This window comes from Phalacrocorax carbo, chromosome 1 (assembly GCF_963921805.1).
Source record: "Phalacrocorax carbo chromosome 1, bPhaCar2.1, whole genome shotgun sequence".
Taxonomy (NCBI): domain Eukaryota; kingdom Metazoa; phylum Chordata; class Aves; order Suliformes; family Phalacrocoracidae; genus Phalacrocorax; species Phalacrocorax carbo.
This window is the reverse complement of record NC_087513.1, coordinates 41,246,658-41,270,533: the sequence shown is the minus strand read 5'-3', so window position 1 is coordinate 41,270,533 and position 23,876 is coordinate 41,246,658. Positions and strand designations below refer to the sequence as shown.

The 23,876-nt window shown below is 38.6% G+C and overlaps 1 protein-coding gene across 1 annotated transcript in view; it reads right to left on the bottom strand.

Moving 5' to 3' along the window:
* Positions 1-23,876, bottom strand: part of TRHDE (thyrotropin releasing hormone degrading enzyme) — a 221,964-nt gene that overhangs the window by 26,693 nt on the left and 171,395 nt on the right. Inside the window, exons 13-15 of the mRNA XM_064449710.1 lie at positions 6,562-6,709; positions 4,193-4,290; positions 3,594-3,701 (exon numbers count right to left, since the gene is read on the bottom strand). Of these exons, the coding sequence (XP_064305780.1) occupies positions 3,594-3,701; positions 4,193-4,290; positions 6,562-6,709 (354 nt within the window). The remainder of the gene's footprint in view (positions 1-3,593; positions 3,702-4,192; positions 4,291-6,561; positions 6,710-23,876) is intronic.

Genomic DNA, 23,876 nt, shown 5'->3' with positions numbered 1-23,876 from the left:
GTGCTACAGTTGGAAATCTAATGGCTTTTTTCAAATAGTGCTGGAAACACAAAGAGGACCTTTGGCTTTGTGCTATGAATGACCATTATTTTACTTGGTAAACAGTGGCAAATTATTTGCACAGTAAAGAACATGTAATTACAAAGTACAAACAGTAACTGATTATTGTGATTATTTCAATCCCCCACAGTGGAGAGTAGATGGCAATTAATTTCTGGGCCTACCAGACTAAATATAATTACTAGAAAACACAGCAAATGTAGGCATATGGTGGTAAAAAAGAGTTAGATGTTACTATATTTGTTTATTACTCAACACTTTATCCATAATTAAATACAATAAGTAAACCAGAAAAAAAGATTTCAAAAGAACTTCTAAAAAGTTATGAATTTTAGCATTTGTACAGTATTATTGGGTGTACATTCTGTGTTATGCTTATTCAAACTTCAACTGCAGTAACTGCCAGGGAATCAAAAACCTCCTTTACATTATTTACTGCCTGTGCATTTATGTGGTATTTAGTACCACATATTAATTTAATATTACCCTAATTTTGTATTGACTGGAATCTTGGGACACAAGCCTAATTCCCTAGTGTCTTTTTGGGGTCTACTGCTTTGAAGAATTTGTGTTCCTTCCAACATGTGCTGCTTGTGAACTAGCTCATTGCATGAAACATCTCATCTTCCAGAATAAGGTTTTGGTAAGGGAATGGATGGAAAGGTTGCAAACTGGCCTTTATTTTTACTCTTGTAGTCAAATTCAAATTATACCTATATATAAAAATATCTCTGAGCTCTCTGGAGCTCTATCTTTGTGCTCTGGCTATGCAAATCCTCCAAGCAAGACCAGGCTTTCTGCAATGCATCTGGCAATGTCTTTGTTCTCTTTTAGAAGAGGGAAGGGCATCTACAAGAACTTTTAGAGTAGTTTTCAGCAGATACAACTTTACTGATAAGCAATGGAAAAGGCAAGGGTACGTATAGTTTCTGTACTTGTCACCAGCTTTCCTCACCAGGAGTTCTCAGAGAAGTCTGGAGAAAGATGAGCAGCATGAGTTTCCCCTTCTCTGTGAGGAAACAAGCTCTGAGGGATTCCTACAGATTCTGAGGTGGCCGTTTGCAGCAAATTCACAAGCAGCTGTTAAGGGCATCAAGCCAAGCAAAACACTTGACTGATGAGAACGAATACAAAATGGCACTTGTTGGATGTGCTCTCTGCATGTATCTTGTACTTATCTGCTTGCCGTTCACACTTGAGCTAGCTATTGTCTCTGAAGCGCTAAAAGAGGCAGAGGCATGGCTCAAACACCATGTAAATTAAATTCTTATTGTAGAATCATCATAATTTTCTTGGTGGAAAAACAGGGAAAACAGACTGCTTCATTTTCAGGTTTCAGGCTGAGTTGGTTTAAACTGAGCAAAGGAGATATGGGATACCTCTGATGCAGCAGGAATCTGAACATTCCTGAGAGGACACTGACAGACCCCTACAAATGTCGTTACCGTGAAACGCAAGCTGATTTTATGTCCACCAAGCTGCTATTATTAGCACCCTTTGCAAAGTCTTTTCGGTGTAAGTAGACATGAAATGAGTCTGTTCATATGTTAGTTACATTCAGTATGTGAGACTGCTCAGAGAATAGCAACTGGTAAATTCTGGGGTGGGGAGCTGAAGAAATCCTATAATCTTAAAAAAATAAATAAAAACATATCTCTGTCTTCTTTGCAAGTTGTACCCCTATTTATCGGCCAACTGTCAATCTGTATTCTGTAATTACATTATTTGTTGCAGCTATTTTTCAAAACTCTGCAGTTCATTTGGAGAAACACACTGCTTTAACTTAGTAGCTATTCTCTTTCTCTGCCCTGCTGTGATGCTTTTAGCATAATACTCGTCATATGCAGGCAGCCACAATCTTGTGCTCCCAGGAATGGCCCCATAGAAAGGCTAAGATGAATCTTCAGATGGCTCCTTAAATTTATTCCTTTCCCCACTTCCTATTGTTAGTAAAGCAATAAGCTTCCCCCCGCTCCCTCGATGCCTCCTTCTTCAGTCCTGTTGGAAAGGATGAAGACACAGGGTAGGAGACAGCTTTGGAGGGTGACAGCTTTTTAACACTGAATAATCTACTGCTGTGCATGCTAATAGATGGTGCTAGGTTTGATTAACTAATTTTGCAAATGAATATCTAAGTAAATTACTTCTGCAGATTGTTTCAAATGATTCTTTCTTTTTAATCTCCTCTTTGAATAGTTTCATACTGATTATTGCTGCTGACGATAAGAATTCATATAAAACCCTGGGGTATATATTTCATAGTAAATATATCTGTTATCATCTTACAAAAGAAAACCCTCCCCTTCACACACATCTTATTTAAAGGTACATAGTCATAGTTTCAAGATAATTTTTTTTTTCAGACGTTTCAAAGTCATATAAGAATGCAATTTCCATTAATGCTCAGTTCATGGCTGGTTTTAAAAGACACTCAGGCACTTACGTAACTGGGTATGCCTGTAAAGGATTTTCAAATATTACAAAGACAGACGGACATATTTTATTTGTAAACAAACATCTGATCAACCCTAGATATCTTTGAAAAATCCTACATGCCTATATGTCTATAGAGATCTGATCCTTTTGCAAAGCTAATACAAGATTGGGACTAGAAATGTATGACTCTCTCTTCTCTTTTATTTTGTTACTTTGAAGTAAAATAGTTTCCTTTAAACAAAATATCATGTGATATACTTATGCAAATACTTCTATACCCACATTCCACATAATCAGAAAATCCACCATTCTTTCCAAAAAAGTCATGGTCTTAACCTATACTCTATACTTATTGTCCATAGATCACTATTTACTTAAATATTTGTATTTTCAGTAATCTTAGATGCTTGCCTTTAGAAGATAAACTTCATACACCATCCACGGCCTGTGTTCCCTTCCCTCAGCTGAATAAACCTGTGTCTGGACAGCCTAACTTACATATTTGCTGTCAAACCACTATAGTGCTGCTAATGCTCAACACATCAGCTGTCATATCATCCCCTCTCTGAAACCTTACATGACCTTTTCCATGTATTCCTGAATCACATTAATTTCCACGTCTTCACCCTTACGTATTTTATAACATTTCCTTCAAATACACTGTTTCATCTTCTTTCTTACTTCTCAGTCCTTCTGCCTCTAAACTCTCTCACTTCTTCAATCACTTAGCACCTTCTGCTTTCTTGCCCTGACACAGCCTCCATGTTTGCCAATGTGGTGTTCACTCATCTTTCTTCCTTTAAACCCCTCCTTAAAACCCATCCTCTTGTCTTCTAGCATACAACTATCTGACAGAAATTTATCAGGAGTGGGCGGTGGCTATGTGGGTGTCCCCTCCCTCCTCATACACGCAAAGACAAATAATTCATTCTGAAGCCCCAGAGACATTTTTAAATAACAACCAGCAACCTCTGCTTCCTCCCATGCCACTCTGCAGAAGGGGACGCTGTGGATGGATGGGCAGGAGAGGAAGAGCATGCCAGCTGTATTGCCTCTGAGTAGGAGAAATGGGAAATGTACATTTTGGTTCCACTTACCGGTTCCTATTGCTAGAAATCCAATCTGAGATTAACGTTGCAGCTTGCTGATGACAGTGTTTGTTACCGAAGCTGCATGCCAACATGATAACTTCCCGATGCAACTCTCTGTCCAAATTTAAGAAAGCAATAAGGCTGCATTAGTGAATGCTTTCGAATGTTTACAAAAAGTTATGTCTTTTAAGAGTTGCAGCAAGTGGTAGTTGGGCAACTTATCAAAGACTATCCAGTTATAAAAATCTCAGTGTCATGTCTACAGCTGCTGCAACAACTAAAGAAAGGTCATGGACCAAACACAGCCCCCATTTACACTTATGCGCTCTTCCTGACCTCTGTGGTCACAGGAGTCCAAGTTCTTAAATATCCAGTGCAGTCAAATTTTAAATTAAGGCTTAGTAAATAATGTTCTCCAAATTCAGGAAAGAGGAATTAAACTCACAACATCTTGCTCCTTTCCCTCTAACCCAGAAAGGAAAAACAGAAGGAAGATAAAGCTAGGAGAGTATGACATGCTAAAGATGAAACCAAATTTTAGGAGAGTGCATTATTACAAATACAACCTGCAAACAAACAATAATTAAAAAAATAAATAACAGTACTCATGTTGGTAGGATGCTTGCACAAGCGATTTGTTTATATTATTTGTTGGCCATCCAAGCTTGAGATACATTGATGCAACTTGTCTTAAAACATACTCCTGAGAGGCAAAAGAAAAATATATTTAGTGTTAACATTTATTTTTTATTTTTTATTTGAAATTGAAATACTATTGACTATCGAGTTTTTGTCTCTTTTTTACTCTCAAATAACGTCCTACTTTCTAAAGATTTTGATTTGCATTTAGCAAAAGCAACATCGACATATAATCCTCCTTCTCTGATATAGTGAGAAGTAATCTATAGAACAGCTAGTTGATTAGATGCCTGAGATAAGACAATTTATTGTTATACACCTCATCAATTTCAGAACAGTTTCTTACATGCTATTTTGAACTCACAGTACACAGCTGAAAAGTTGCAAGAGTGTCAACACCTTAACTTCGACTCTATGCCCAATCTTGACTATACCCTGCATGTTCACTTTTAAAAGAATACTGTTTTAATACCCACAGCCATGGAAAAAGGTCACACAAGTACAGCCAATCGACTTCAGAATACTGAACAATGTGACTGCAAATGAGCTTCGTACATTTAATTACACTATGCTTTAATTTTAGGCTCTTGGTGTGCTTAAAGAAAACAAGCCCAAGATGTATTTTAACTTACTTTTACTTCTTACACAGGAGACACATTTACATATTCTTGCCAGTTGTGAAGAAAAACACTGTCATTGTATTCAGCGTAATCTTTTGCCAGTGGAGTTTACCAATTTGAAAAAGAGAACTGAGATATAAAGAACTGCAGAGGAGAGCATCTATTTTATTGTTATGGATGCACGGGCATGTATATATGATGTCAACACAAAAGGAGATTAATAGTGCAGCTTTCTGTAGCAGATATGTTATTCTGTGACTAAAAAGACTTTTTATTTCCTCTGCTATCACCTCTGCTTTCAAAGCTCTCATCAGTAGTGATAAAACGCAACCCAGCTGTGAATTTTACTGGTTTTTATTTATTAAAATTGTGTTCTCTTTACATGGCCATGTTTAAAAGTGAAATAGCAATGACAGAACCAGTAAGATTTTTTTCTGTGCAGTTAACAACAGTCTAAACATGCAAGTTATTTCCACATCATTTTATATTATGTCCCTGGTTCGCATGTAGGCCCGCATTGTAGGCTCATAAAGAAAGAATCTCAAAGTGTCTTTATTAATCTGTAGTGTATGTTCTACAAAAATAATTTTCCATGTCAGCAGGTAGCTCTGTGTATGTGTGTGTATATATACCCACATATAGACATAGACATATATGTATATATATGCACTTCTACATATATACATACATCCAGCCACCTCCAGCTTCCTGCTTTCTGAGCATGTGTGTCTCTGGACACACATGTTTAAGAAGAAAAAAGCACCTTTAAGCATTTCAGTCTTTAGAGAGTTCCTTTGTTTGAAGGCTTTACAAAATTCCCTAAAATTACAGTATGTTGGCCATTGAAAATATGTAGACTATATAAAATTCATAGTGAATAAAAAAATGCCCAAGAGTTCATAATTGTCACTGGCTGCATACTGTCCTATGTACTTCATCAAACATGCTTCAGCTAGGATTTTTTTTTTATTTCAGGTAAAATGTTAAAATGTTTGTCATGTCTATCTTAATTATCTGCTGCTAGCTGTTACTGCTGTCCCTTCAGACCCAATTATGAATGGGCTTTTGATTCAGTGGTGATCTAATCCTTGTTAATTAAGGAAACTGCATTGAAGTCACCGTGGCTTTTTGCATGAAATAATGACTACAAATCTTTACTTCAGCAGCATGCGTCCTGTTCAGTTGTGCCTGCATCTGGTGTCCTTGCTAAGCTTGGGCATCAATCTAAATATTGCCGTGGGGCTCCTCAAAAGAGAAAATCTGCTAATAGATTACTTTGGCTCTTTTAAGTGAAATACTTTATTTGTCATAATATTTTATAGGAGGGACAATTACCTTTTCTTCTACTAAGCATATATGCCTCAAACAACAGTTATCACTGTTCAAATGCAAATGAACCAAAGCTTGACAATGGCTATGTTTAAATAAGGAATAATTAGGAAGAAAGCTAATATCCCTAGGTCATTTACAGTATCTGAGTGGGGAATAGTTCAACTCTTGGAAACGAAAAGGGGTGGGCGAAGGACGGAAGGAAGGAAGGAAGGAAGGAAGGAAGGAAGGAAGGAAGGAAGGAAGGAAGGAAGGAAGGAAGGAAGGAAGGAAGGAAGGAAGGAAGGAAGGAAGGAAGGAAGGAAGGAAGGGAGGGAGGGAGGAAGGAAGGAAGGAAGGAAGGAAGAGAGGGAGGAAGGGAGGGAGGGAGGGAAACTGTATCTTACATTGAAGATGTTGTAGTTTTCTGTGCGGTCCAGCAATTTATCTAGAGGATAAAGAGCTCGGCTGGCAGCATGCCAAGGCAGAAAATCCTTCTCCTCTGAAAGGTATCCAATAATCTCCAAAGGAATATTTTGAGGCAAATAACCCGCTCTACAAAATAAAAGAAGTTATTATTTAATTGTTTTTGCAGAAGATACATGATCAGGTAAAAATTACTTCTTTTCTTCCAAATGGAATTAAAAGGCAGAAAAAACATGATAAACTCATCACGTTATAAAGACATGAAAGTCAACCTTATAAAAACCAGCAGCCTACAGTGTCTCCCAACACATGTGTAAGGATACTTACTGGATGAAGGAAGGCATGAATACACATGAAAGAAAACTAGACAAGCTTTACATACTTTTTCTGGATTCCTGTGGCTATAAAAGACAATATGAACAATGAAGTAACTGACCTTAAGCAAGAAGAAAAAAAAAAAAAAGGAAGGTGCTGCTTTGCTGATTTGTAAGACAGAAAGCTTTCTGCATAAAATCATCAACCCAAGGCATTTTGCTTCAGGAAACATTACTACTGGCCATGAGCAATTGGGAAGAACTAATGGAAAAGGAGCATCTTTTAGTTTCACAGTTCGCCCCACTCTTTTCTCTCTCCTTTAGAGATGCTTTGTCTTCTATCTACCTTAACCCATTTTGGAATGACTTATTTTACTAAACTGAAGTTGCTTTCAGTGACACCACTTTGGTTAAGGATGTTTCACCACTTTCCACATAAATATGTTTTTTTTTCAGGTGTTTATAAATCAATCAGATGGAACTTTGCCCCATTCTTTTACAGTCATAAAGGACCTCTCCCTGCAAGGGAAAGAGTTTAGTGGGGTTTCAGGAATGCTTTTAATATTAATAGCTTTACAAGTAAAGTGCAATACAGGCACAAGCATTTGAAAGCTGCTTTTTAAAACTGAGTACTGGAAATATCAAGCCTTAGGATTTGCACTCATTTTCTTTTTCAGAACAGCATTTTTTCTTAACTATTCAGACTGCAGAAATGAAGTAAAACCCTGTGGGTGTGAACTTTCCAGAAACACACAGGTCTATTCTTCTCCTGATACAAGCGTTTAAATCCCAAAGGAGCTCTCTACCTGTCTAGAGAGGAGATAATGATTCTGTTTTCATTAAACACTTAAAGTCAGCAAGTTGGATTCCACAAGCTTCAATTTAACATAGGCTACAGTATGATATATCTTCACAGACTATTTTTCCTCCTTGTTGGTTGCAAATGTTCCCCTTAATTTCCATCACTGTCTGGGGAAGAGACACATGCATATAGTGAACAAAGAAAATTACAGAGATTATTATGGAAATGAACCAATACATACATGTTGATATAAATGTTGATATCAGTTGTAACAGCACATAAAAACTACTTTGTTAAAATATTTGAAATAGATTGTTCTTTTTGGTATGGTCCAAAACCATAGTTTGCTTGCAAGGTGCACCACATCCATGCAAGCCATTGTTTTTCACACTTTCTATTGGAAGAATTACACCCTGTTCCCTTTGTGTTCTTGGGAAAGAAGTGAGTTCATGTAACAGCTTTCAAAATCATCTATTCCATGTCCTTACGATGACCCACTCTCCAGTCTGCTTCACGTTGTCTTTGACCACATTTTGTCAGTAAGGCTCTGTTCTCAAGTCCAGTTATAGCATATAGTCAAGCAAGAAAAACAAGATCACTTGGGGAGTTCACTGTGTCACTCGGGAACTGAGCAGATAAGAAATGAGAATGGCTGTGCTCTTAGAGTGGATGGTGGACAGAGTTCAATGCATCTGAAGACAAAGAAAGTAAGCTAACTATAAATTACTCCATTTTATAGGTCTTATTTCTGAAGCAGCAAAATATCATCAAGAAGAGTTCTAGCTCTTAATACTTTGTAAAGATGTGTAACCATAATTAATGGAGCCAGAAGCAAGCTGGGTTGACTGCCTTGGCCATAATGTTAGCAAAGAAGTAAACTAGCTTGAAGTTCCATATATGTAATTAGGTCCTAATGGGACTTGTGATTATTGATAAATTGATTGACATGAGAAAGTGTGGAATAAGGAACAAGAGGAATAGCTCTAGTAAACATGCTGCTTAAGGAATAAACAGATGAATGTTGATTATAGCTGCACTAATGGACATTTACGATCATGCTTCTGAAATTAAATCTCTCTGTGCTATGGACAACTGGGAAATCATCGCTGCAAAACAGATTATTTCTTTCTAAGCTTAACTTCTCCATAAAGACACACAAGAAGTGAACTCAGAGACATCTACTCCTGAGCTTTCGGCCGTCTGAATCAGGTTCAAAATCATGATTCTTAGCTGATGGTACTCACCCTGTTCACAACAGAAAGTGTTACACTGCTTCTAACTTCCATATTTATCAGCCCATTCAATTCTCCCTGTCTCTCCCCTGTTCCCCACTTTTTCTGATGCTTCCCTTACGGTACATTCCTTCTCACAAGAACAGATTGTAGCAAAGCCTGAGTTTTTCCTGTTTAATCCTGAACTTCCTTTGCTTTCTGGGTATAACCCTTGAAGAGCTAATGTACAGTAGCATCAAAATCAACCCCCGTATCAACAGAACCAGTCCCGAGAGCAGGGACAGGGATGAGGGGAGGTACTTGTGGATGACATTATTATATAAACAACAACAAATTCATCACTTCAGATCATAATTTTGAGGGAAAGGGGTTATGGCTGCTACAATCAATGTTAAACTCCCTGTCAGTATATGTTGGGTAGATGTGCTTCAAGGACAGCTTCTAGGCTGGACTTCTGAGGGAACTTGAGCAGAGACGTATCTAAAATCCTCTTAAAGTGACAGTTAAGGTAGGAGCACTTCCCTGGAGAAAACAGAAGTGCTTCAGGAACTTTGCCTTGGCAGAATGTTCTATATATTCTACACTATTTCATTGTATGGATGCCTACAGAAAACCATGATAGCCCTATTCTTTCACCCTCAGCCACTAAGCCATGTTTATGAACCTCTTACTCCAAATACAGTGCACCCCCACACTATTTGCCATTAAATAGTTTCTGTCAAGAGGTAGTAATAAATACACTAATTGTTTTACCTTTTCTTGTAAAATATGGTACGTAATGTACATGCTACAGAGTACGAAAAGTTTACTACAGGTTAAAAGGCTTAAGGAATATTTTCATTCACAAAGGAAGGAAAGAGTTTGATAAAGGTAATGCCAAATACTGAGGTTGCTAATTTTTGGCATTCATAGCTGAGAAAACAAGACACAAGGAGAAGCTCTCATCCTAAACCATAGAAGAGAGAAACCACGAACCATAAAACCACGTATGGGTAAAAAGTCCTAAAATCCAGATCACAGATCTAGGAGCTGTGTGAATTGTCCTGGGAGGTAGCACGACTGTCATGACAAACAGGCCAGCAGAAGACAGAAACTAGCCAAAGCAGCATGTCTGTGTAGTGAGCTAAGCTCTGGTATTCTGCATCTTCACAAAGCACAGCAGCTGGTTTCTTAAGCTTCGCATTTTAGTACAATTGTATTCTTTTACTTTACAGTGAAAGCTTGTCCAGCACTAAGAGTGATTTTAAGACTCCTCTTTCCCAGGGGATACTGCATCCAGCAAGCTGTACTGGCTCACTTGAACAGTGGCAAACTCACTCACCAGCCAAGGGGTGCTGGAATGCTTCTAGGATTCTCCTTCACTAGCCTGGAAGAACTAAGTTCAAAGATGGTTACACAGGATCTGGTCAGCAGAAGCAAAAGTTTTGCACTCAGCAAAGTAGGAAGGGATGGTCAAAGACTCATGACTGTCATGGGACTTGTGACAAACATATACCGCCAGCTGGTGATAACTGCTAATTGAATTCACTTGTGTCATTTATGGAGCGGGATAATAACCGAGATGAGGAAAGAAGGCAGAACAAAGAATGAGTATGTTCTGAACATCTCTTTAAACTCTGATGGAAAAACACAGACCTGCAGAAATGTTAAACAGAAATGTTTAAAAGTTATCGTTACAATAATAAGAAAAGTAACAGTAGCAACCTTCCCATCAAAGGGGAAAATGTAAAATAATTTCCCTGTCATATAATTCTCTGGTAATATTTATTCAAAGGCACTATAGAATATTGTTACATTCTATGAGTATGTTAAGTACATACTCTAAACATGCAGCTTGATTTATCACTCTCTCTTCCAACAATGTCACTGGAAGGTCATTGACAGAAATCCTTGGTTTTCTTGTGTCTTTTTAGCCATCGATCATATTGCTACCCTTAAAGTCCAGGTACTGCCTCCCAAAATCCAAATTCATGACAGCCAGGCCTAAGAGACAAGGTTCTTTTCCAGCTTAGACATCTCAGAGGAAAATTGAAATATTGTCTGTCACTTAGGGAATAACTGATTATGGGTTATACTGAAACCAAGTAACAAACATAAACACCACAGAAATACTGTGATGTCAAATCTTCTGTGTGATCTGAAACAGTCACACTGTTTCTCCAGGTATGTCTCTAGTAGCCATCTGAGAATCTTAGCAAGCAAGTATCTACAACAAAAAAATTCTGCAGAGGAATCCGGGATAGTCTTCACAGGTGTCTTAAGAGATAAAATAGTCAAATCAAACAGTCTTGATTCATAAACCGTGGCTGAACGCATACTAATGCTCAGGTTAAGCATTTCGCAAGTACAGGTTAGAAAGTTTATAAAAATTCACCTATAGCATCTGGAATGAAAAGACTGGAAGCCACCTTAAGAACTCATCTAGTCTCTCCCCTACCCAAAGCAGATTCATACCAATGCCATTCCTGTCAGAAATTTGTCCAGTTTTGTTTAAAGAGGCCTCTAGCGATGGATATCCTAGGAGCACTAGAATTTCAGTACTCCTTTTCTCAGAGGCACGGTAACAAGAATAACTCTGGTCTTTTGCCCTGTGAATATTCACAGAAGGGTACCAACAGATCTGTCTCATGTCCTAAAATGAATGGTTGTTTATGTAGCTTCAGTATAGACTACAAAAAGCATGGGTCCCTCTTTATTGTATTCTAGATTAGAGGTTTTTGATTGATGTCACTGGTCACATAGAAAGGAGCTCAGACGTAAAAAAGAGCCTCTACAAGCAAGCTCTAAGCCAGCCTTCTCCATACTGATTCATTTAAAAAACATGACTACAAAAGCAAAATTTAACCAAAAAGATCACATTTGAGACCCTTGGTTGTTTTACCACTTTTTATATAACTGTCCTAATCCATCAGTTTACCAGCATGTCAATCATTCTGTAGCCACAGTTACACATGAGAACTTAGCACGTGTTAGAAATGGCACCACATGAGGTTTGTCTTATCATCTGTGTTCCTAATTTCACAGTTGCCTACTGAACTACAGTGGAGAACAGGGGAACAGGAACACAGACTAGCAAAGAGATCTGTTTTAGCTATTAGACGAATTACCTCAATACAAACACCCTGGTCCAGCAGGTTTTTCATGCCTAAAGAGGCTGCTGACGAACTGTGGTGAAAAGGTGATATCCCATATTTACGACAAGGGGAGAGGTGGAAAAAGACCTTTCAAAAGTTATATATATAAATAAGTGGCTTATGACATTATATAGTATCATAAGCACCAACCCTTAGCAAGGTACTACCCTGCTTACACTGAAGAAATTGCTAGGGTGGTCATTGCTACAGAGAAAAGAGGCAATGAACAGAAAAAGAAAGTACTGAATGTGGTAATGAAATACCCCTCATAAAGAATTCCCACTAAAAATCTCATAGCAATCAAAAGTAATCTTTAAATTACATGAGCTTTTAATGAGTCAGATAAAAGCAGGAGATCTAGATTATATTATGAAACATCAGTCTCTATTCAGCTGCATTCTGACCTTGATTTGTTCTTTACACTGAGCCGCTGAACTTATGGACAGATCCCAGCACATTCATTTTCCCCTTAGGGACAAAGTACCAAATGGTAGTGTAATTGCCAAGGGAAAATTATTACTCTGTTCTGAATTATTTCTGCCATAAATTCAGCACCAGTCAAACAGACTCTGTCACAAAAACGACAGGGTTGCCGTACAGTGATGAGAGTCCCACCTACAAGTGCACCATAAATCCCTTAGTCCCTCCACCCAACAAAGTCATTATAAGCCATGTGTTTAAATCAAAATTAGAAAATCCAAGCTGGCAGCAAACTGGTCTGCATTGTTGAACAATTGAAATGAGGTGATTTACTTGCTGCTGGTTTAAAACTCAGCCAGTATTGTCTGTTTCTTATGAAATATGTAAAACATGACTAGCTTTTTGTCTGGGTATTTTTGAAGGGGGAAAACACAGCTCTTCAGAACATATATGTGCAACTCATATTAACTTAATTTCTGTTTCTGTGCATGTGCAATATATGAACATTTAGACTATACTCATTAACCCATAAGGGGACAATTTAAAATAAGTTAGTATTCATTCTTTTACCTTTAAAGTCAAATGTGTAGATTAGAATAATTCACAGAGAAATTTGGTATCAATGAACATTCACATTTAACTGTATTTGGCTTTGTCTAACCCTATTCATTTCTTCTGGATTTACCAAGGACTGGTGCCCCTACCGATGTATTCAGGATATTCTTTCCCAGAGTGCTTTAACAGCAGTTCTTTAGCAGCTGAGTAAAAACAAGTATGTCAAACCCTGACACATAAAACAAAAAAAAAGCTCTGAGCAAGGCAACCCATACAGAACGGAACTCTTGTAGTCACAGATTTCACCATCAGCTCCTGCAAGATTCAGGAGTCAAAGATTAAAAACTTATGATGACTGGCATCCCTGATCAACGCAGGAAGCTGGAAAAAGAATGTTTTCTCATAGAAAGCTAATGGGCAACCTGTAAAAAAGGTCCTTTGTACTCCATTATAAAAGAATGATCTACCTCATCTTCCACTCTGAGGGTCAGGCTGACTTAGGACCAGAAAAGAACTCTGCTTTTCTAAGACATCCAAAGTGACTTAATGAAGGCATTATGATTTGTACCAGCTATGGACTTCCACGTGAACAGGACAGGAATGCACAACTACTCTTTGATAAATACAACAGCAACATTTGGCTTACTGACTCATTTTAAGTACTAAATTTAATCAGCATTCAATCTCTCCAACATCAAAGGATTCAGAGAGTATGACAGTTTTAAATGAAGCCTGCTTATTATTATGTTTTCTTACATGAAAAATATTTGAGGACTCTTCAAGCAACATTCAACTCCACACAAGAGCATTTGAAGCATCCTACAAAGAACAGTTCAAATTCTATCTAATTATCAGAGTATCACGTGGTTTAAATTATCTTGCACAGTTTTAGAGTTGCCACATAAGCAAAGGCTAATATTAATTTGAATTAATCACCTTTGTTGAAAACAGAAGGAAACCCCAAAGCTAAAACCCCGTGTTTGCAAAGATGCAACAAAAATTCCTTCAAACTGGAGTTCTGTAACTCTCCTTTCCTTGACTTCCCCATGTGAAAAAATATTTATTAAAAAAGAGTAGTGCAAGATGAAAAGGAATAATCTTACTGCTGAAAATTAAGACTATGCAGTAAGTTAGGTATGTCACGTTTTTCATCATCATGAAGGCCTGATTTTTGAGAAGTATGTCATTCACACACTTAAATTAACTGAAGAAATTTGAATGTATTTCAGGGGCTAATAGATGTCAATTTCAGATGACTCAATTATTAAAAGTGTTATTTATTTTCTTACTTGATTATTTTGTTGGGAAGGGTAGAATGAAACAGCCTTTCTGTTCCTTAAGTTGTCAACAGGCAATGGTATCTATGAGAGCATGTTTGAGCAAATTAAAAATTGAGTTAGTTTATTATTATGCACAATACTTTTTCATTTCTCTCTTTTTCCTGTTCTAATGTTTATAATTTGCATATCAGTCAGCCAAGCGAAATACTCATTTAAAAGCTAGACACTTCAAATGGAAAGCACAGAAGCCTGATCTTGAAAATACACATACAATCTGAATTTTGTTTCCAGTGTGCTGGTTTTGGCAGGGATAGAGTTAATTTTCTTCACAGCAGCTAGTAGGGGGCTTTGTTTTGGATTTGTGTGGAAAGCAGTGTTGATAATACAGGGATGCTTTAGTTACTGCTGAGCAGTGCTTACACAGAGTCAAGTCCTTTTCTGCTGCTCACCCCACCCCACCAGTGAGCAGGCTAGGGGTGCACAAGAAGCTGGGAGGGGACACAGCTGGGACAGCTGACCCCAGCTGGCCAAAGGGATATTCCACACCATGTGATGTCATGCTCAGTATATAAAGCTGGGGGAAGAAGAAGGAAGGGGGACATTGGGAGTGATGGCATTTGTCTTCCCAAGTAACTGTTACATGTGATGGAGCCCTGCTTTCCTGGAGATGGCTGAACACCTGCCTGCCCGTGGGAAGTACGGAATAAATTCCTTGTTCTGCTTTGTTTGTGTGTATGGCTTTTGCTTTACTTCTTAAACTGTCTTTATCTCAACTCACAAGTTTCCTCATTTTTACTCTTCTGATTCTGTCCCCCATCCCACTGCAGGGGAGTGAGGAAGTGGCTGGATGGTGCTTAGTTGCCAGCTGGGGTTAAACTACGACAGATAGAATATCTACAGAATTTGATATTATTTCTGTAAAATAATTCCCTATAAACATATTTATAATAAAACCCTCTCGAAGTTCTCATAAACCCTCACCTCTTCTCTTATCTCCATTTTACAGAAAGAAAACAGACAGAAACAGTTTAAGTGATTTTACCAAGATCACCTGGGAGGTCTACAGCAGAAGCAGCATCCCAGGTTTCCCTAGTCCCTGTGCAGTGCCTTAGTCATAACATGGTCCTTTCTGTCATTTACTGCTTCGTTTCTGAGTGGAGGAAAACACACTTCTAGCCAAATTGGAAGGAGCTAAACTAACACAACATTGATTCCCAAGACTTCTCTTAAATGTTATCAAGCGGAGGGACCTTAGTCTACAGTTTAAAGAACTACTTTATAAAATCGCCAGATGAAGACCAAATACTTGAAAGTAAAATCTGCACTTTGAATTCAAAAGTTCAACCTGGCAGTATGTTCTGCCAAGTGGATAGAGCATACACTGACAAAGACCAGAACTCCTCTAGACAACAATCCTGGCCAACAGCAATCAGATGAGCCCAAAAAGTAGGATCATCTCTGAGAAGCAATGGTGCAGTCAGGTCAAAACAGCAGACAAAGCAGTCAGTAGCCTAAGGTGGCAGACTATTTTGATTTGCTGACAAGGCATCGGCATTGTCCTTTCTAGCTAGAAAATTGGTTCTTGCCTTTATGAATATATCCTGATGTTGGACGAGGACAGAGTGTTTTTAGAGCAGCACCTCCAGCCTCTCAGGGTGGCTTGTTGCTGCTACCTTGACCAAGGGAGCAGCAGGGTCTTTTGCTCTCCATACTAGTCCTGCCAGACCCTCAGAGAAAAAAAAAAAAAAAAAAAAAAGAAAAAAGTAATGGGGTTCTGGGATAAGGTTAAGGAGGGAAAAAAAGCTGCTTATTGTGCGAGGACAGGTGAGGGAGGTGGGGAAAAGGGTTGACCAAGCAGCTGCAGGGAAGAAAAAGGGGTCTCTAGATGAGAGGAAGGCACAGGGAACAGGTGTATGCTTAGGTAGGAGAGGATAGGAGGATAGGGCCCCCCCAGAATGGCATAGGTTGTGAGGCTGGATGAAGACTTCCCCCTGCCTCACCAACACAGAGATTCCTGAAGACATATTTGCACCTCTCAGTCTCATTTCCAAAACTCACAACTTGCTAAGAAACCTTCAACAAGCTCCACTTACACCACTCTCCTCTTGTTTAACCTCAAACTCCAAGTTAAGCGTTCTTTTGAAGTGAAATTCAGACCTGGTTTAATTAATGTTCCTGAAACAAATGTCACAGACTGTTCCCCTCCCCTGTCATTACACAGCAGTCCCTGGCATCTGCACTGCAACATCGATACATCCATACCAAGCTGACTTCAGAGACCACCTTGAACTGTAATAGTTTAAGACCATGGAGTAAAAAGACAATGGGCTAACAACCGCTAACAATGGGCTAAAAATCATTCTTTCATTCTCTTGTCATATTTTCCTGACAGTTTATTCTGGGTTTGGCTAAAAATAGACTTAATGTCATTTACTGGATAAAACAATTGCATCTGAAACAAGTCAGAAGTACCAGAAATAATTGAAGCATGGGCAAATTTTGTGGGGATGTGGATTAACAACAACACTCACTTCTACAGGACAGATGTATACTAGACCAAGACCTACCCCCTGCACTAAACACTCTGCAGAGAACTCAGATCTACAGCTTCTCTTCTGTATGTACTGAAGAGTCTTCTCCAGCTTCTTCCCTGGCTCTTAGCGAGTTTAGCAAGTTTTTCTAGTGTTCAGGATGCTCTCGCAGCACCAGCACTTCCCTAGAATGTGCTGTAGGATTTGCTTTACTGCTTTTGGCTATGCAACAGGATCAGATGCATATATGATATATACTGCAAAAGCAGAATTGACTTTTAGTGTGTTTACTCTCAAGAATCACTGATTCTTCTTGTACAAACATATGCAAACATTAGCTGAAATGTGTATCTCCACGTAAACCAGATATCAAGGCTGTGACGTGTTACAGAACATATGGACTGACACACAGCATATGGAATGAATGATGGCTACCTTAAAACATTTGTAGCTTTCTATTTTCTCTAAAAAAGGGGCAGCTGCTCTGGCCCATTGAGAGAGTATTTATGTCAAAGGAAATCCAACAACTTTTGTAGGAAGCCATACCTAAATCAATTGCTGGTGAACCGTCACCAAAATTTGCCTGACAGTGAAAAAGAGTTACTATGACGTCTGCTGAAATAATTTAGATGAGGCCTCATTTATTAAAATAGTAAATCTATACCACTATTAATCAAGCGTGATATAAACTATCGATCTAATACTTGCTCCCTTAGCTGGTACTCAGAGGCACTAATTAAGGGAGCTGCTTAACATATCTGTTGTTTGCCTCTGTGTTGAACTATGAGCAAATGTGATCAGTAGTAATAATGAAGGCTGGAGTTAAACTGCAGTTTATTCATTTAAATGGACTCTATATGACTGCTTATGAATACACAAGCAAAACAAGGTCAACAACCCTGGATGTGGCTGTTGAAATTTTGAAACATTTTGAAGTACATTAATTGGGCTAGATGAGAACTTCTACCTTTGCCACCTACTTATTATCCAGCCCCAGAATTTTAAATGAGCCCTCAAATGCCTTGACTTTTTCTGCCATTACACTGAACAGTACTTTAAGTAGCACAAACAAGTGTAACATGGAACCAATTAGCTCAGATATGTTGAAAGACTTCAGATGCTACAATAAATGAAATCTTAATCTCCGGAGAAGGAAAACAACAATGAAGATCACTTCAACTTATGCACATATTGCCACCACAAACTTCAAGAAAACATTCTTCCAATTTAGCAGTAATAATTCTGGATTTTACACGAAAGCATATAAACTAGAGGCTTAGTTACAAGATAACTCCTAGCCTCCAGAAGTAAGATCAGCTTACCATTATGGGGATGGTACTGCCTCAGGTAGCTGAATGGATAAGACGTTTTTGCCTCAGTGGCAATACTCCACATCCAGGAATTAACTTAAGGAATAAGGAGAGGGTTGGCTTTGATTTGCGGGCCTCTTTTTTTTTTCCTTTTAAGTGAAAAATAAACCAAGGGGTCCTAAAGACTTGATTTTCCAGATCCCAAAGGCTATACTTGTTTAACTGAGACTTACTTTTTAAATGAATTTCTCTATTCAAGTTAGTGAGAAGGTGATTTGGAGTAAGCATTAGCTTATTTCAGTATTTTACTTCTGGAATCAACCTTGGAGTCAAATGCCCCAGCTGTTAAAGATGAATTTGTGTCACGGGAGAGAATCGGGATTTATATATTGAAAGGTACATTGGCACTGCCTTTTCCCTTACCCTCAGACTTTGGTTTTCTAGAGTCAGCAGAACTCACCACTTGGAAAGAAGCAAGCCAAGAAGAACTGATTAACGGCAGGAAAACAATCATCCTCACTCGTCATATATCTGCACCAGGTTCCTGGTTTGGGCCTGGTGAATGAAATTCTGAGAGAAACACTCATGAAGGTCGTCTGCAGCAGGGAAGTCCCTTAGTTCACGGGTAATTATGAAGGTATATTTTTTGTTGTTGTTGTTGATTTTTGACAAAGCTCCCTGTATTTGTGCAGTCTACAGGGGAAGGCTTTTCTGGACTAAAAAAAACATCTGAAGAGGCTATACCTCACTTTCCCCCTAATCTGTGAAAGGAAATGGACAACACTTCAACATGGCCATCCATCCCTGGAGCAGAAGAACAATTAGGTAACACCACTACTTCATGCTTTTTCATGAATCCAGTTAAGAAAAAGCTTCTGATAAACATCAAAGAAATGCTGCTAAGAAATATGCAAAAACTACTGTGAAGTTTTATCTTTGGCCTTTGTTAATGTGTAACCAGTGAGCGTAGTCTTGACATGACTGTCACTAGGCCCATGACCCACCCGAAAGGGAACTGTCAGGAAAATCTGAGTATCTGAGGAACTCTACCATCTCTTCAACCCAGAACAGAAGACAAGATATTAATCGATAGTAAGATGGATTGTCAGCATGAAAAAAAAACAGCTTCCTGAGCAACTGGCGTGCACACCAAGCTCCTGCCACCTTAACTGTGTGACCGGTCTATGGTGCAGGCAGGATCAAAGGGATATGAGACACATATTAGGTTCAAGGAGACAAAACTGATGGATTCTTCCAGAATTGGAAAGAACAATAACTATTTTAGATGACAGTAAAACAGGTATCTACAGTCAGATCTGATCCAACTCTGAGCAACACTGAACATAAACCAGACCTGTTTCTTTGACATAATATTAGATTAAGTCAACCAGTTTAATGAGGGGAAGTGAATATGAAGATTTAGAGCCCAGCGAGGAAGAACTACAGGTGACACAACACTCCTGACATTAGGAGGGTAATTTATCTTATCCTGTGTGGTTAAGTGGCTTTGAGAGGTCAGGTGCACATTTCTCTCCATTACCTGTCAGTGCACTGCAAGGTGACAAGCTCAGATTTACAGGTCTGCCTTGGGGATGCCTAAAGTAAATTGTGAGGCATCCCACCTCACATACTCACTAACTGACCCCTTATCCTAAGGAAAGAGAAAGACAGGAGAAGCTGACAACATTACTCACACTCTCAAGAAGCAGTAGGATCTTTGTTATTTCCTGTGACAGTACTTATTGGAGCTATCTGAACTGCCCCCTGCTCATTGTAAGCTTAGAAGAGAAACACAATTCTGTTTGTCTCCTCTTGCCTTTCTCAGTCAACGCATCCCATTTACTACGTTCAACATACTTTCTGACTGTACTGACATTTCATACAAGACATCTCCAAAAGATAAGGGATCTTCAAGAAGAAGGGAAGAGAGAATGCCAAGGATGCTATTCTTGCTCAAGAATTTGGGGCATGTATTTCCATAAGCTATGTTACTGCCAAGGCTACAGCTCTCCAGATCCTCAGGGTGTGTGCACGTACTACAGCTGAGAACAGAATTATGCTTAAAACTCTGAAAAACAAAGAAGCTTGCGAGAATGCAAACACAGCGGGCAAGCTGTAGCTTTTTTATTGTTATTATTCAATTCAACTCTGCTTGATTAATTTTATGGAACGAAAATACACCAAGAAGGAAGAAAAAGGAATATATTTCCATATAAAATGGGCAAAACTTCATGAAATTAAAGTCATAGAGTTTAAAATATTCCATGGAGGTATCAATTCATTTATGTTGTTTATTTTTGAGAAATCATTATGCTGGACAGTAAAAGGATAATAAACATTTTGGAGTAATGAAATCAAACACACCTTTTTAAAAAAAAAAGCAGTGCTCCAAAACAATTTATATGAGCAATTTTTAAAACTTTCTCCAGATCCAAATATTATTAAATTTTACTAAAGGTAAGACCTGTACTTGTTCCACAAACAAAATCAATTAGCAGTAAAGCTCCATAGAAATATCATATTAGGCCACACCGTACCAGGACAGTGGGAAAAATTGAGTCAAACCCTTCTGGTGTGGAATGGACATTATCTGTATCAAGTTCAACAACACACTAGGGAGTACTTCAGAAGTTTCTAAGAAGGATGGGATAATTTGAAGAAATACAGTCTCTTCAGTACAGTAAAAAGAACTGTTTATGTTAGAAATTCTTTTAAAGAGGACTAGCAAGAATTTAAAAGTTATGTTTTCATTTTATCACTGAATATAATAGCTAGGGATTAAAATAAAAGTATGTATTCCACAGTTCTCTCTCTCACAAAATGTATATGTTTATAGCCGTACAGAAGAAGATAACACACCAGTGCAACTAGGGAGCACAGCTGAGGACTGAATTACCCTTAAAAACAGCCAGTCTTCACAGGTCTAAACTACCAATTACTACCTCTATGCCTGGTCAATAAGGTTACTCACCTTTTCTCATGTCACAGTCAGAAACAATCATATGTGTTTAACCTCCCCATCATGTAACATTATATGGGCAGCGAGAAACACACTGTGCATCAGAGGTGAGACTGAATCAGCACTGCATCCGCAAGGCAGGTAACATCCAACCACAGTACTGTTCCAAAAGAAACTGAAGCGACTTTCTGCGCTGTGCCTCACTCACAGCCAAGGGGGACAAAGCTAAGATGCTTTTAGGCTGATGGTGGCCTTCAGAACACTGACTTTTTGAAGAAATTGAAAAGGTCTGTGTGATTTTGATAGCCCTTGGAGCTTGTTTTAGGAACACTGCTGTGTCACGTCGGAGCACCCAACACGGCAGGGGCAGCTGCGCCACACTGCAGCGTCAGCATGCAATTCCCCATTGCTTGTCCCAGTAAGAGCTTTTACCTCTGCTTACATACTCCCAGAACTTCAGGCATTCTGCTGTCAAGGCCTGCCTCCAACACACCCATCTTCTAACAGCCTCTTAATGCCTCTCTAGTTCTGCTCACGATAAAGGAACAGAGCAAGGATTAGACCTATTCCTGGTCTTTCTTTGTCTCATTGAGGGGAAATGAAAACAAAAATACTAAACTCTTCTTAAAAAGGTACCACATAGTCGTCTAGCCAATCAGACTTACTTCAGCATCGCTATAATTGTTTGCGTTTTTTTTTTTTAATAGGAAAGATAATAGATTAATAAAGTTAAAAAAGATCAATAAAAAGTATATGTTACATGGCATGATTAGCCAGGTCCACATATCTTATTGCTACTCTTGCAATACAGAGCATAACAGAGTTTGCAAACATGCAGATCTTTCCTCCACCCAGACTGCCTTGTAAGGCACATACCCAAGGTGATACTACTGACACGAGTCTGCACAGAGATTTTAAAGAAATGGGAATCTAGCTGTGTATCCCTGTTGGAAGACTATTTCCTCGTAAGTAGTATCTGTGCATGCACATGTGTATACACTATAAATATTTAGCTCAACTGCCTTCTTCCACAGTGGATGAGTAGCAAATGCAGCAGCAGTTCACTGCAGCTCATTATTAACAAAAGAAAGTCAAATTTTTACAATGTGAAATCTTGTGAAAGACTTCACAGTGCTCTGGCACAGTTACCTCTGAAAGAGCAGCAGGATCCAGTACCATCAGAAAACTGCTTTGGAAAGCAAGTGGGGAATGCATTGCTCATCTAATCTCTCAGTGGTTTTTCGGTAGACAAAACTTGGCCAGACAATCCAGGCTGGGCCTTTAATCAAGACCTTGCCTTTCTGCTTCGTGAACATCCTAGAGCACTGTCTCTGTACTGACTCAGAAGAAAAATACTCACCTACAAGAATCAGCTTAAGAAACAAGGGGTTTACAGTGTTTAGATTTTCAGGGAAGTCTAGCCACATCTGACTGCGTTCCATACCAGAAAAAGAAGAAAGCACCCCACTGATTCTGTGTAACTGCACACTACTTCTCTGGGGTGCCAAAACCAAATAAAATTGGAACAGACTGTTACATTACTGAACATTTAGTAGTTATTCTAATAGTCCAGATATTTCAGAATACCATGCAATATTCTGCTAGCCAGAGAGTACACAAATCACGGTCCACTGAAGCCTGAAGTGATGACCTATTTCTAGTCCTTTACTGTTGCCAATGGAAGATGCCACAAGGCAAGAACGAAGGGCACTGCAAAAAGCAAATGGATACTCCTTCTCTCCCCATGATGACTCCTTTCCTACTACATCTCTGGACTGTTAAGTAAGGGCTAATCACTAGTTTACGTCATATATTTAGTCTAGCACTGGCAGCAGGAACAGAGTGGTAGGGCACACAACTGTGTTTTACTGCAGTGACGCTGGAACATCACTGAGCCGTAATTTCTGTGTGACACTGAGCCTGAATCTCAAACATCTCCAGTGACCATTTATAGTGAAATGTACCTCGGTACCGCTGATTCTTGCAAGCCCCTGCTCAAATATGGCTATAAATATGCTAGCAAACAGAAAAGCCAGTAATATCAGGAATTCCTTTCACGCTGCCTTTGACATCAGAGTGTTTTACTGATGCAATGTTCCCAGGTATCTCAAGAATCAAAAAGTTTGAAATGTTCCACTACTTTCCTCTCATTTTACACTTTAACTACCAACTTATTGAGTGTCCTGATTTCAAAATGGGGACAATATCATTGCCTCAGTTAGTAAAGAAGGTGTTACCTAACCAGCCCTATTAATTATTAACCCTGATCATAGTAAAACACAAAATAATGCATAAATTCCAGAAATGCTCAATGGAACTCTGATTTTCCCTTCTGCATGAAAAGCATCAGGCAGAAAAATTCTGTTCTAACAGATTACAAGAAAAGAAAGATATTGGAAAAATGATATAACAGTACAAGTCAGGGCAAAAAAAAATTCCTGAAGCTTGAAGGTGCCTTCCATCACAAATTAAATAGAGCACAAGGGTCAGTTATAAAAAAAAGGAGAGGCGGGGCACTAGGAAGAAACAGAACAAAAAGCCTTCATTTATTAGAGAAAGAGGAAAGAGATTATTTATCTCCAAAGTGTTAAATTGAACTTGCTGCAAAATTGATCAGACCTCTCCAGACTCGGAAATACCCTATGGCAATTATTGATTGAGAGCAGCGAATGTGCTACAGACCACGTTTATGTGCCATACAAAAAAAAAAAAACAAAAAAAAACAAAAAGGAGGGGAAAAGAACTGAAGTGTGTTTAAA